Source organism: Arabidopsis thaliana, chromosome 5 (genome assembly GCF_000001735.4).
Source record: "Arabidopsis thaliana chromosome 5, partial sequence".
In the NCBI taxonomy this organism is placed as follows: Eukaryota; Viridiplantae; Streptophyta; class Magnoliopsida; order Brassicales; family Brassicaceae; genus Arabidopsis; species Arabidopsis thaliana.
The window spans coordinates 4,431,379-4,445,408 of NC_003076.8; the positions used below are offsets into that span (position 1 = coordinate 4,431,379).

The window sequence follows — 14,030 nt, forward strand, 5'->3', positions numbered from 1 at the left end:
CACAAGAGGAGTCAATTATGCCACCACTAACTATATATTAAGATTAGACTTTAACAACAAAAAACCTATTTAAAATTAGATTTTTATATGGAATTAGTAAAAGCAGTATATTCGTACGAGTTCCAAAGCACTCAGAGCCTCAACCATTGGACGTCATTCATAGATGTACGAATTAATAATCATTGTCTTTAGAAATAGTCTGTAAAGCCGTCTAGATGGTAAGTGTTTGAGTCAATCGTTTTTGTAGACGGTTTCATACGAAAATGTAATTCAAAAAGCTGTTTTGTAAAAAGATTATGGATTAAGTTTGGACGTAGTTTAATTAGACGTGTAAAGTATACGAATACGCAAAACTAATGATAGAGAATCAAAGGTAAAACACATTTTGATTCCGAAGCGGGAATCAATCCACCTTTATCCATACGCATATGAATAACAAAGTCTATCTTCTTTTTTGTTCTGATGATTTAAAGTTTCAATACTATTTTGTTTTTTGGATCAAAATATTTTTTAATTCACTTTTTAAACAATAAAGTCTTTTTTGGGTATATAGTATTCTTAAAGTATCTGCTGCTTTAATTTTGGTGATGCATCTGTACCTAACAAGACAAATGAATAATTGTTGATATAATTTCATTAAAATAGACACACGTGAAGCAATTGGATTTGCTAAATGAGATAACCATTCCAAGTCTTAAAAGATAGATCACTAGACAACATTGTTTAGTCCTTATTCTATTCTCTCCCCACTTTCAAATCAATTGTCTCTTTCTTCCTGTATGCATTATCCCATGTGCCCTCAAAAAACATTCCTCCTAAGATTGATTAGTCTCTCGGACTATACAATTAATATCTTAAATACCAGTTTTTAATTACAAATTACTTTCTCACTAACTAAACTTTGAATCTTTTTTAAAAAAAATATGTAACCACATTTGGATGGATTGGTGAAAAACAAAATTGCGGGTGGAGGAGGTCCGTGAACATGTGACGAGATTAAAATGACACTTGGGTGACCACCTTTTTGGCCCTCTTTAGCTCCAAGGCTATATATATATATATGCATACATCCATCCATTTGTACATATATACGTGACTCATCGTCTTTTTCACTCCCACACGTTCTGCTCCAGCGATACTGTGAGAGAATCTCTGTGTGGTACTCTTTCATTTTTCCTTTCCCATTTTCAAATATTCCGTTACGATTTCGAATATTTCCCCCATTGATTATTTCCTTTAATTCTCACGCTTATTAGCTTAATATTGGAATTTTTAGGTTCTGAATTCTTAGGCTGGAATTGAATTCTGAAATGGCGGAGGAGTACAAGGAAGCGTTGTTGGAGAAGCAGAACTATCACGACGGATGTCCCGGCTGTAAGGTGGAGCAGATGAAGCAGCTCCGGCGAGGATATCCTTACCTCGAGCTTTCCTTCGTTTGGATTATCGTCCTCTCCACTTGTAACACCTTCTTCGCCTTCTCATAACAGTTACTATTGTGTCAATTTTCCTTGAGATTTTTGGTGTCAATCGGATTCGGCTATAGTGTTGTTTTTGACTATTCGTCATTGTCAACTACTTTGACGAGATTCCGGAAATTGATTTGCTTAATGGTTTTACTGCTAAATGTTTTGAAATTGGCTTCTTGTGTTGAAAGTAATGATTCGTTATGCGATTCCTCATACGTTCTTATTTGATATCATGTGTTTGCAGCTCTACCAATTTCCTCACTCTATCCCTTCCTCTACTATATGGTGAGTTTTTGATCGAGTACTGTACTGTTCTTTTGTCACAGGCTCTTAATAGTAAGTCTGACATGTCTTCTTTGTTTTCATAGATTGAGGATTTTGGTGTCGCAAAGACGGAGAAAGATATTGGGTTTTATGCTGGTTTTGTTGGTGAGAACTGATAAGACATTTGCCTCTGTCACTTGTTATTCTGTAGTGAATCTCCATATCTATACCGTTTGTTCTAATGATATCTCTTATTACTTGGAAGGTTGCTCTTTTATGCTTGGAAGAGCACTGACTTCTGTGTTCTGGGGAATTGTGGCTGATCGTTATGGAAGAAAACCCATTATACTCTTGGGAACTATCTCAATGTTAGTATCATTAAACATGATTTTGATTTGTATCCATCTTCGTCTCTAGATGCTGATTAGGTAGTTTACTGCAGTGCAATTTTCAACGCTCTTTTTGGCTTGAGCTCAAATTTTTGGATGGCAATTGGCACAAGGTTTCTTCTTGGGAGTTTCAACTGTTTGCTTGGAACAATGAAGGTGGCTTCTTTGTTACCGCTATTACTCTTGGTTTATGTTTTTGTTCTGCACACCAGATTGTCAGTTGCATCTTCTCCTATCTTATTATCAATGTGTAAATTTTCAGGCCTATGCATCAGAAATATTTCGTGATGAATATCAAGCTACCGCAATGTCAGCTGTAAGTTTCTCCATCTCATACATTTTATATGTTTTGACTGACTACTGGTGTCATGAAATTTGTAACTTTACGTATTTCAGGTTAGTACTGCTTGGGGCATTGGACTGATCATTGGCCCTGCTCTTGGTGGTTTTTTAGCTCAGGTAAGTCGATCGTATCTAAGTTTTTATATTTTCTTAGCTTTCCAAACCTTGCCATACGTTATGATATAAATGTGAAGCTTATCATGTGTCCATCTCTCTTCCTTTGCTACAACTTGTTTGCGTATTCATTGATTCATATTTAGCTTTCTAGTGTTCTAATTAATGCTTTTCGATGTTCTCTAACTTCAGCCGGCAGACAAATATCCAAATGTGTTCTCCCAAGAATCTCTTTTTGGCAGGTGTCCATTCATACTCCTCTCTTTAAAAGTTGTGTAGAAGGGATCTAATATGGAATCTCATGAAATAATATGCGAATTCTGATGCAGATTCCGGTATGCATTGCCTTGCTTTACGATTTCAGCTTTTGCCTTGCTTGTGACAGTACTATGCTGCTTCATCCCGGTACTCTATTTTCTTTGAGAGCGTTCTGAGAACCTTGATTCATTGATGACTCTTCTTTATTAATATATTTCGTACAGAGTTCACTCACTAGTCTCCTTTTTTTCTCTGAGTAGGAGACACTGCACAATCATAAGCTGGACAGCTTATCACATGATGATTCATACGATATACTTGAAGCTGCATCTCATGAATCATCTCCTTCTACCGGGAAGGCAGGAAAAAACGAAAGAAAGGCTTCTCAGTCTCTCTTGAAGAATTGGCCGCTGATGTCATCTATCATTGTGTATTGTGTTCTGTGTCTTCATGATACTGCATACTCGGAGGTAAGTAGTTGAGCTAGAATTTTCTGCGTACTCTCATCTGGTCTGCCTCATTAAGTGGATTACTCAAGAATTAGTTTTCTACTGCTGAATTTTTATATTTCAGTCGTTTATTTTCTTGATGTTATTGAAGATCTTGAATTTGGTGTCAAGATTAGAGGCTTTACATGTGTTTATCTCGAGGAACAAAAATAGTGTCTTTTTTTGGTTCTTCTCTAGTGTGGTCTGTTGTATATAGCCTAGTCTTTGCGCACCAAATTGTAGTGTTTGACTGTTATGGTCCCTGCCGAGAGCAGTGGATTGTATAGGTACTGACCAGAATGTGGAGTGTGTTTTGGAATCCTGTGGGGTTTATCTGGGTCGTAATTTCTTGGTTCTAGATTTTGTATGTTGATTCTAGTGAAGAAATAGACAAGTATATTACCAAAATAAAATTGATGGAGCAGCATTAAGACTCCATGTTTGTGAAATTAGAGTCTTTGCCACTTGATAGGCTTGTGCTCTTTGTCTGAACAAAAAGATTCATCACTTGGAATCTACTATGTAGATATTTGCACTATGGGCTAACAGTCCAAGGAAGTATGGAGGTCTGAGCTACTCAACGAATGAAGTCGGTACAGTTCTTGCTATCTCAGGTATACGAAACATCCCTGCTCTTGATGTCTTGTGTTTTTAGTGATACAGAACATCGTCGATCTTGATGTCTAGTGTTTTAGTGATAAGAACTTGTGAAAATGATGATTAGAGTCTGCTTTGATTTGAATCAGCATGAGAGTTAACCAATCATAAATAAGCAAAAATTTTACTAATGAAATTGAAACTGTTATTAGTTATTACTCATCAACAATTCTGCTTTAGGTCTCGGCCTATTCTCTTTTCAGGTATTTGTTTATCCTTTGGCTGAGAAACTGCTAGGACCTGTTCTGGTCACCCGATATGCTGGGGTCAGTTGATTTCTCTTTATTGCTTCTCTGCAGATTATAGTGCACTTGATTGCAACAAGATAGAGATCATTCTTCTGACAAGTTCTTTCGTTTCAGGCACTGATGATACCTATACAAATGAGTTATCCATTTATAGCAGGCTTGTCAGGTCTCAGTCTAAGCTTGATGTTAAATTGTGCATCAATCCTCATAAATGTCTTAAGTGTAAGTTCAAAAGCAAAAAGTCACTCTTTTCTTTCTCTTCCTTTGTGTGTATTTAGTTGATATCTACTGAAAATGAGGTCATGCTACTATATTTCTCTTAAATATATATATTCCGGCTGACAAATATAGTCTTTGTGAATATAGGTGTCTGCCATAACCGGCCTGTTGATCCTTCAAAATAGAGCAGTGGTAAGCATACATTCTTTTATCTTTGGTAAACTGTGATCCAATTTTCTCTTCTTTAAGAACTGTAATTTGTATGAAACAACAGGATCAGAGCCAAAGAGGGGCGGCTAATGGAATAGCTATGACTGCGATGTCTCTATTTAAGACAGTTGGACCAGCTGGTGCTGGCATCTTGTAAGTGGTCACGTTTCGAATTAACGCATAAGTAAATTCAAAGACGCAGTAATGTTATAAACAAAAATCTCTTTTGCTGGCAGATTTTCTTGGAGTGAGAGGCGACTAAACGCTGCATTTCTACCAGGTATCTCATTACTTCTTCCCATTTGGTCATTATCTTATGATGTTCTGCTTAACACAAGTAAATTGAAAACGTATGCAGGATCGCATATGGTATTCTTCGTCTTGAATGTGATAGTAGTGGTCGGAGTAGCTCTGACATTCAAGCCATTTCTAACGACGAGTCGAAGATGAAATTCATTTGAATTGGTAAGATAGGGAATGTATGGACAAGTTGATTCTTTTCATTTCAGATACGAAAGAAACCGGTAATAAAATTTCACTAACCTTAGGATTTCAGCTCCTTCTATTACTTGTCCTTTTGTTTTGCTTTGTCTGATTATTATACACCAAAACCGCTTTCATAATCGTGGATCCCATCCAAAAGTGATGTATTAATCGGTTAACAAATCGTATGGTCAGTCAATACGGCAGTAAGGAAATTAGAAGATGAGACTGAGAGGAACTTACTTGAACCGTTAATTTATTATTTAATACAAACCGTGGCCTATTTTTCAAGCTCTTCAAAAGGCATTACTCAACCTTTACTTGATGAATAACATTTACTCAAATAAATAATTTTACAAATTTTCTGCCGACCTCTCCTTGGCCTTATTCACAGCAAGCGGAGCCTTATGTCCAAACAATTTAGTACGATTTGACTGATTTAAAATAACCTTCTCTATTCAGCTTTGGCTATGATTGTATATTGTTAGCAGCCATGAAACCTAGTCAAACTAACTGGTTTGGGATAGGCAGATAGTCAAAATGGTTAAAGCCGGCATGATTGGCTTCCATTTTTCCTAAACTGAAATTGTTTTAATTAAAATTTGAAAAATAATAGGTAGATTTTGAAGATGTTGTTAATGAATTTGACAATAGATTTGCTTGATGGTTTTAAACTCTTAATTATATTATTTCTAAATAACTAAATACCTCATTAATTAGTAGTATTGGATTGAGATGCTTTAACATCAAAATTATCAGAGGAATTCAAATTGTATACTTTTTACTAGTGAAAACCAATAGAATATTAAAAGCTAACAACCGGAAAAACGTGGCTTAGAGATAATAAAGAAACTTTTACTCAAAAAATGGAACTTTGACAAAAGTTGACAAGTTAAAATGATTGAATTTCTCTGGTCCACCATGAACTACCACCGAAAAAGTAAAAAAAATCTTTTGGTACAATCAATTTCTAAACATGGGCGTCCAACACTCGATGAAAAACTCTTCAAAAGGCATTTTACTCAAACCATGTCAACTAATTTCTATAACATTTGAAAGAGATAGATTACATTAACACCATGAACGTGGTGTTATGTTTTTGTGGAAACCACAGTACACATCCCTAATATCTGTGCATGAGACTTTACTAAAACCTACCAAGAAACTTGAAACCAAAATGGACCTCTTGTCGTATTAGGTCATCCATTACATCATATTATTATTGGACATATTCAAAATTTACAATAATAATCTTATCATCATCATATTATAAAAATGGTGGTCTACAATTAATCAAATCAAATTTGAACAGCCACAACAAACGATTACAGAGAATAACCCTACGAAAGACAAGTTTTCACGTAACGAAAAGATTTACGACAGACAAGTTTATAATAAACAATAATCTCGGTAACATGACTAGCAGCAACCAAGAGAGAAACTATAATTTTCAAGTTGCATCTCAAAAACTCTGCAAGAAAACAACATTTTTATAACATAAGTTATTACAATACGGTTGAAATGTGATGACTGACGACTGAATAGAAAAACAATAAATGCAAATGTGATTAGTAAGAGGTGACATGTCATAAGCGACTTGTGAGGGCAAAAGACAAAGTTGTTTTTTTCCTTCTTCTCTGTCTCGCAGCAGTTAAATAATTCAATTGTTTTCCCGTCTTTTTTGGAAGAGAGTACGTGAAAACCATATATCGCATCTTCTCATTCTTCTTTCATTGCCCTCATTAAAACACACATCATATCGCCCCCAAAATTTTGATTTGATTAGAGAGGTGTGTGGAAAATGGCGGAAGAGTATGCCGAGTGTTTGCTAGAGAAGAACTTCCATGAGGATTGTTCTGGCTGCAAGGTTGATCAGATGAAGAGGCTTCGCCGTGGATTTCCCTTCTGGGAGCTTTTTACCGTTTGGATCATCGTTCTTTGCACCGGTAAAATTAAATTTACTTAACTGATAAATTTCCATGGAGAAGATTACAAGATGTTTTCTTCCTTCTCTTAATAATGATTTGCTTCTTCTTTTGTATCGTGTCAGCTTTGCCCATTTCTTCTCTATTCCCCTTTCTCTACTTTATGGTGAGTACCCACATAATTAAATGCTTAAAGTAGTTTACTTCACTCGCCGACATATAGATTAGTTTTGTACTTCTGTTACGTGGTGATTATTAAAACTTGTAATAACAGTATAATCTGGTTTTGTTGGTGTAGATTGATGATTTCAACATTGCAAAGAAGGAAGAGGACATTGGGTTCTACGCTGGATTTGTTGGTGAGTTTGTCTCTTCTTTTGGATCATTACACCAGATAATAGTGTTTCAAACTCACATTGTGTGGGTGTGTGTACCTTTTGGAGGTTGCTCTTTCATGCTCGGACGAGCTTTTACATCTGTGGCATGGGGACTTGTTGCTGATCGTTATGGTAGAAAACCTGTAATCCTCATAGGAACCGCTTCAGTGTTAGTCACTCTTGTATTTATTTCTTCAGTCTCTCATTGCCTTTTGTTTTATTTCTTATACCCCAATGCTTTAAAAATTCTCTGTTACAGGGTCGTTTTTAATACTCTGTTTGGCCTAAGTTTAAATTTCTGGATGGCTATTATCACAAGATTTTGCCTCGGTAGTTTCAACGGTTTACTTGGTCCTATCAAGGTGATCTTCTCCTTTTTAGCATTTTACATTCTTATTCTATCAATTTCTTGAAGCCTCATTAACCCGAAAAATCGATGAATTCTCAGGCTTACGCAATGGAAATATTCCGTGATGAGTATCAAGGTTTAGCACTCTCAGCAGTAAGCTCCTTGATCCAAAGTCTACTACCTCTTTGTCTGAATAAAGCAATTTAGAATCTTGAAATATCCCTGTAGGTTAGTACAGCTTGGGGAATTGGACTCATCATTGGCCCTGCTATAGGAGGTTTTCTTGCTCAGGTCTTCTTCATTAACAACTGCATTTCCATATATCTTTGTTCTTCACTCTACCTCCCTTGCCCTTGTTGATTCTTGTTTAATCTCTGCACCTTGTAGCCTGCAAAGCAATATCCAAGTTTATTCTCACAGGACTCCATTTTTGGCAAGTAAGTGTGTTATTTTCTTATCTCCTCTTCAGTTTCATTCAACTAATGTATATATATAGTCTCATTGATCTATAAATCATAATGCAGATTTCCCTTCTTTTTGCCATGCTTAGCAATATCCGTTTTTGCATTCTTGGTGACCATAGTTTCATCAAGGATTCCGGTACGCTCTTCACTCTTCCTGCTCCATGAATTCCCTAGTTACTGTGTTTAATTAGCTTAAGCCTAGAGATGGTTGTTTCTCCTCTCCAGGAAACATTGCACAATCACAAGTTTAATGATGATGAGTCTTATGATGCTCTCAAAGATTTGTCTGATGACCCTGAATCTAATAAAGTGGCAGAGAGAAATGGAAAAAGTTCTCTCTTGAACAACTGGCCATTAATTTCATCTATCATCGTATACTGCGTCTTTTCACTACATGATATGGCTTACACAGAGGTGAGTAGACTCTTCTTCTTCCACATTCTTCCTTTGTCTCTATTTTGGCCTATGTTTAAAATTTTCAGCTTTATTTCTTGGATAGATCTTTTCATTGTGGGCAAACAGTCCGAGGAAATATGGAGGTTTGGGATACTCCACTGCAGATGTTGGTTCTGTTCTTGCCTTTTCAGGTGTGTTTCTACTTCTTAATTCTAACATATTCAATAGAAATGGATTGTTCTAACCTAAAAACCACTGCTTTCTAGGCTTTGGTCTCCTTATCTTTCAGCTTTCGCTCTACTCTTACGCAGAGAGGCTTTTAGGACCTATCATAGTTACACGTATATCTGGGGTAAGCACTATATACTCTGTTGTTCTTACTGCAAAACCTTGTGTTTTCTTTAGTAGGACAGTTCTAATCTTGTGATTGTTTTTGATACTCACAGAGCCTAGCAATGGTCGTCTTATCATGTTACCCACTAATAGCAAAGTTATCTGGTTTAGCCCTTACCGTGACTGTAACTTCTGCATCCGTAGCAAAGAGTGTTTTAGGTGTAAGTTTCTGATAACCTTAATAAGAAGAATGTGTAAGTAAGACTTTAGTTTATATTCTCAACATTGTGTATGTGTGTGTGTGTAGACTTCTGCTATAACTGGATTATTCATCCTTCAAAACAAGGCTGTGGTAAGTATTTTTACAAAACATTGATTCGTTTTAGTATTTAGTTAGGTGAAGAAACCGGCAATAATTAGAACCTCTTTAACAATAATAATAGAGACAAGACCAAAGAGGAGCAGCTAATGGAATTGCCATGACAGCGATGTCTCTTTTCAAAGCCATAGGTCCAGCAGCAGCAGGAATCATGTATGCAACTTCTTCTACCTCCTTCTTTACATTAAATATGCTTCAACATTTTGTTATAAAACAAACAACAAGAACAACATGAACTTGTTGGTTTATCGAATTCTCAGTTTTGTTTTGCGCTTAACAACGGTTTGTTGACAGTTTTTCGTGGAGCGAGAAACGTCAGGGTGCTGCTTTTCTCCCTGGTAATGTTAATCCTAATTCATGTTCATGTCCATGTCCATGTCCATCTCTTAACTAGCTATATATAAGTTGAGAATTCAAACTTGAGCAAGTGAGACTAAAAGATGGTGATCAATGTGCAGGCACCCAAATGGTATTCTTTATACTGAATGTGGTTTTGGCACTTGGAGTTGTATTGACATTCAAACCATTTCTAGCTGAAACACAACAGTAGAAAATGATGAAGATTTTGATGGTATTCAAATTACATAATCAGAATGTATTGTATAATATATAGATTTGTATGTCTGATCCAAAGTTAGATTAGAAAAATGGCAAGAGAAAAAGAAAAAAAACTTGTTAGAATTGTTGTCATCATCCTTTGTATGTTATAGGACAAGTTGTTCACAAAATTTTGTCTAATGTGTCAGAACCATTGTAAGAAGGATTCAATAATGTTTTTTGTACATGATGTTTCGCGAATAATATTGACAAGTCGTCAAATCCTATCCTGAGATTCCTGAATCTTCTTCTTATACGGAACTCAATCACCATGAAACAACAAATCGCAACCGTCCATCTCTGGAGACGTGTCGCTTCTTGACGTTGTTGTAGCTTACACGTCAATACAGAAGATAACGATCTCCTCCTCCTTCTCAACAACAACAATCTTCACGTGTGTTTTTTCCAACAATACATGCAGATGAAAGTGGAACAAAAACGCAGACTTTATGGAAGAGACTGGAGAGTGTGGCTACACGCGCTGAGAGATCTGCACATGTCATATCTTTTGGTGGAGTCTACTTTTGTACTACTACCCATTGAAACGTTACTGACTTCGTTGCTACGACCAAAATTAAAAAGTAAATCAAAAGGTTAAACAAAAGAAAAGAAACAGTAACATCCTCTCTCACACACCAATCACACAAATAACGTAATCAAAAATTATTACGACTTTTAAAAGAAGAAACTTTATTTTGCCAAACATTCTAAAGACGACAGATAGACGACCGCCGTCGCCGGAAAGTGACGTCACCAAACCTGTCAATGGGTGCAACAGAGCCCGTATGTTATCTCTGTCCGAATCTGCTGCATTTCTCTTTCTGTTGTTGCTGAATAAACTTATTAACGATCAGTTTCGTTTTGTTGTTGCGTAAAGGCGGTGGTGGAGAGAGAGAGGAAAGAAAAATCAGAGAAGCAAAGAGAAGTCAAGGCAGTGGAAGAGGGAGGAGGAGAAGAAGAATCAAAGGATAAAGATGAAATAAGTCATCATAGATTTTTGGCGAGCTTGAACAGATTAAACCCAACTAACCCTCTTAGGATCATTGTTAATGGCGGCTCTAGATTCACTACTCCTCCGCCTCCTAATCTCGCCCAACCACTCCGATCTTCCTCTAGACAGCCTCCTCCGCCGCCACCACGGCCGCAGACGCCTCCTACTTTCGTGCCAGAAGAAACTCAGCCACAGACTCCTCCGCCGCCAAATCAACATCAAACTCGTTCCATCTTCACACCTACCCCTCAAGTAATTTCCTTTCTACTTTGCATTTCTGTCGAAAAGTTTTCATTTTTACCAAGGAAATTGATAGACTTTTAGGCCTAAAATTTGTACTCTTTATTGAAATTTTTTGGTGGGTTTGTTTGAAATTAGTTAGGATCTCTAAGTTGGTAAGTTAAAGTTTCCAAATTTATGTTTGGCTGCAGCAAACGTTGGCATCATTGAATTCAACAAAGTACACAAACAAGTTCTTTCTGCTGCTCTTCATCTTTCACAAGGTTGTGGCTATTGGGTTTGTAGGCTTCCTTGTCTTCAGAGGCGTTCAAGGTCTAATTGGATCAAATGGTAGCGTCAAAAGGAAAGAGAAAAAGATCCTCAGATTCTTACTTCCACAAGTCGAAGCTGCATCGCTCTTGAGCATCATTCTTGCATTCCTTTGGCAAATGGCATTCAGGATTTGGCCTGATTTCATGATTCACTTCATACTTTGGAGTACGTTTTTGATGTCTTTATCCTCAGGAATCCTCTTACTGTGTTTCCAGATGCCAGCCACTGATGCTGTTGGGGTTTGCCTCATTGCCTTCTCAATTGGCAATGGTTTATATGCTTGCTGGGTCACTCGTAGAATCAAGTTCTGTTCTAAGATTTTGGTCAAGTCGTTAGAACCTGTTTCCAAGTTCTCGGATTTGAATTTGCCCACCTACTACATGCTAGCTGCTGGTTTCCTCTGGATGTCTATGTGGATTTTCGGTGTCATCGGTGCCTTGAACTTCTATTTTCCGCCACTTGTGATTATTGGTTTGGTGTTAAGTCTGGCTTGGACGACAGAAGTGATGAGGAATATTGTTAATCTAACTGTGAGCCGGGTCATTGCTTTGTACTATCTTAGGGGAATGCAGTCTAGTACCAGGTTTAGTTTCCAAAGGGCCTTGTCTCGTAACCTCGGGAGCGCGTGTTTAGGATCTTTGTTTGTTCCAACAATAGAAGCCTTAAGAATCTTGGCAAGAGGATTAAATTTGCTAAAGGGTGAAGATGAGTTCATGTTTTGCTGCGCTAATTGCTGTCTCAGACTCATGGACTTCATATTTGAACATGGCAATGGCTGGGCCTTTGTACAGGTACTATAAACTAATTCTTTAAACCATGCCACTCCCACTCTCTTTTCTTAATTCTTTAAACCTGCTGCAGTCATTTTGTTTCTATATAATATCTTCTTACAGAGAATCAGTCTAGTAATAGTATTAAAATCAAGTTGATTGTGGTGGGTCTTATTTTTTATATCATTTCTGATATGAGAATCTTGCATCATCTTGACAAGTCGAGGCACAACCACATGCTCTTTTTGCATTTATAGTAATTATTTTGAATTAGAAAAATAGTCATATTGAATCAATAGTATTGAGCTTTGAGTGGTAACAACAGACGGAACAAACTTAGACTAGATCACTTTTTCACCATTCGAAAGTGTTTTGTACCATTGGTTGTTTACTTGTTTAAACCGTATTGTTGTTACAGATAGCGGCTTATGGGAAAGGATTTGTGAGGGCATCGCAAGACACATGGAAACTGTTTGAGGATGAAGATATGGTTGAAATAGTAGATGCAGACATAACAAGCTCCATATGCTTCCTTACAGGCATCTGCAGCGGCTGCGTTTGTTTAATTGTCGCAGCCGCTTGGACTCACACAGTTTACAAACCTTTTACAGCCACCATCTCTTTACTTGCCTTCTTCATTGGATACCTCATGGTAAATTACACTTTGAACTTTTCAACTCTAAAATGTTTGATTCAAATAGTATTCTCATCATATTTTTTGGATTGTTGGTAACAGACCAGGATCTCTATGGCATTGCCTCACGCCTGCGTAGGTTGCTACTACACGTGCTATGCCGAAAATCCGGAAAGCAGATTCTTCGAAGACAAAGTGATAAAAACTAGGCAAGATATGATCAAAAGTGGCCGTGTTGCCGTTACCAGTACCACCCCTAGAGTTCGCCGTGCTCTAGCTTAGCCTGATCATCTTTTTTTCCTTGGTGCTAAATTTTCAGAATGAAATAACTAGTTTTTTTTTTAAAATGTATTTAAATTTGAAAATGTAATTTAATTACAGAAAGAGTGAAGAGCCAACCAATATCAGTAGGGGTGGGGAAGAAATTGTGGATAGAGATAAGCTCGTGACATGGACACAATCCAACTAATGACCCAAAAGCCAAGTTGGTTGAGAGCTTTTTAACTTTTTATTTTTTCCTTTGTTGTTGTTGAGACCCCTCAATTACTTTCTGTACATAATTTATTCTTTTGTTCCTTCCTGTATATGGGTATATTCCTTTCTTGGTTTTGGAAAGTAGTGTAGTTTTGAACTTTAATGAACTATTAGTAATAGTGGTACATCTTGTTAAAGTACTTCAAGCTTTAGCTAGCTTTCTGTATATGGGTATATATTTCTTTCTCTTACTTAGCTTCATTGAGTTCAGCAACAGTGATCTCTTTCTACTTATAAAATTTTTTAGTCTTAAAGGCCCATCTTGAAAGAATTTGAAACTTTTACAAGAATCCTATCAGTTTTATAACATCTTACTACAAACAATCATAGGCCCATCAGTTTTTCAGTTATCAAAGCAGAGAGGCCCATTTTACAATTATACTAAACGTCATATGATCTCCATTCTTCAGAGAAACAAGTCCAATCTTATCATTTACATGAAATCTAAAACCCGCCACGTGATTCGTCGATTACACAGAACCCATATACCTGAAGAAAAAAGAAAAAAAGAAAAAAAAAAGCGAAATTGTTGTTTGAACGTGTGGTCGAATTTTATCGTGGCGCTGAATTAGCATCCACAAGTGAAGAAAA

At 36.7% G+C, this 14,030-nt stretch overlaps 3 protein-coding genes across 7 annotated transcripts; all 3 read left to right on the plus strand.

Moving 5' to 3' along the window:
* Nucleotides 1–918: 918 nt before the first annotated feature.
* On the plus strand, nt 919–5,770 carry ZIF1 (zinc induced facilitator 1). Of its 2 annotated transcripts, NM_121377.5 has the most exons (18): nt 928–1,159; nt 1,277–1,458; nt 1,711–1,751; nt 1,835–1,895; nt 1,996–2,098; nt 2,173–2,275; nt 2,382–2,435; nt 2,516–2,578; nt 2,768–2,817; nt 2,905–2,980; nt 3,094–3,303; nt 3,848–3,935; nt 4,159–4,244; nt 4,341–4,448; nt 4,593–4,637; nt 4,720–4,808; nt 4,892–4,935; nt 5,014–5,770. In NM_121377.5, exons 2-18 carry the CDS (start codon nt 1,311–1,313, stop codon nt 5,103–5,105), a joined length of 1,461 nt encoding a protein of 486 aa, NP_196878.2. In that variant the 5' UTR covers nt 928–1,159; nt 1,277–1,310; the 3' UTR covers nt 5,106–5,770. The 2 variants fall into 2 exon arrangements, with proteins under 2 accessions (NP_001331803.1, NP_196878.2); NM_001343291.1 differs by lacking the exons at nt 4,892–4,935; nt 5,014–5,770 and having other exon boundaries at nt 919–1,159; nt 4,720–4,860.
* Nucleotides 5,771–6,425: 655 nt separating this feature from the next.
* On the plus strand, nt 6,426–10,323 carry ZIFL1 (zinc induced facilitator-like 1). 4 transcript variants are annotated; one of them, NM_180705.3, is made up of 17 exons: nt 6,426–7,084; nt 7,189–7,229; nt 7,362–7,422; nt 7,507–7,609; nt 7,700–7,802; nt 7,889–7,942; nt 8,018–8,080; nt 8,177–8,226; nt 8,314–8,389; nt 8,479–8,667; nt 8,753–8,840; nt 8,916–9,001; nt 9,096–9,203; nt 9,290–9,334; nt 9,426–9,514; nt 9,656–9,699; nt 9,820–10,323. In NM_180705.3, exons 1-17 carry the CDS (start codon nt 6,940–6,942, stop codon nt 9,909–9,911), a joined length of 1,437 nt encoding a protein of 478 aa, NP_851036.1. In that variant the 5' UTR covers nt 6,426–6,939; the 3' UTR covers nt 9,912–10,323. The 4 variants fall into 4 exon arrangements, with proteins under 4 accessions (NP_851036.1, NP_001031877.1, NP_001318556.1 ...); NM_001036800.2 differs by having other exon boundaries at nt 6,822–7,084; nt 9,428–9,514; nt 9,820–10,193; NM_001343292.1 differs by having other exon boundaries at nt 6,822–7,084; nt 9,428–9,699; nt 9,820–10,193.
* Nucleotides 10,324–10,479: 156 nt separating this feature from the next.
* AT5G13760 (Plasma-membrane choline transporter family protein) lies at nt 10,480–13,636 on the plus strand. Its single transcript, NM_121379.4, has 5 exons — nt 10,480–10,741; nt 10,836–11,201; nt 11,381–12,292; nt 12,690–12,923; nt 13,008–13,636. The coding sequence occupies exons 1-5, from the start codon at nt 10,724–10,726 to the stop codon at nt 13,185–13,187; spliced, it is 1,710 nt and encodes a 569-aa protein (NP_196880.2). The 5' UTR covers nt 10,480–10,723; the 3' UTR covers nt 13,188–13,636.
* The last annotated feature ends 394 nt before the right edge of the window (nt 13,637–14,030 follow it).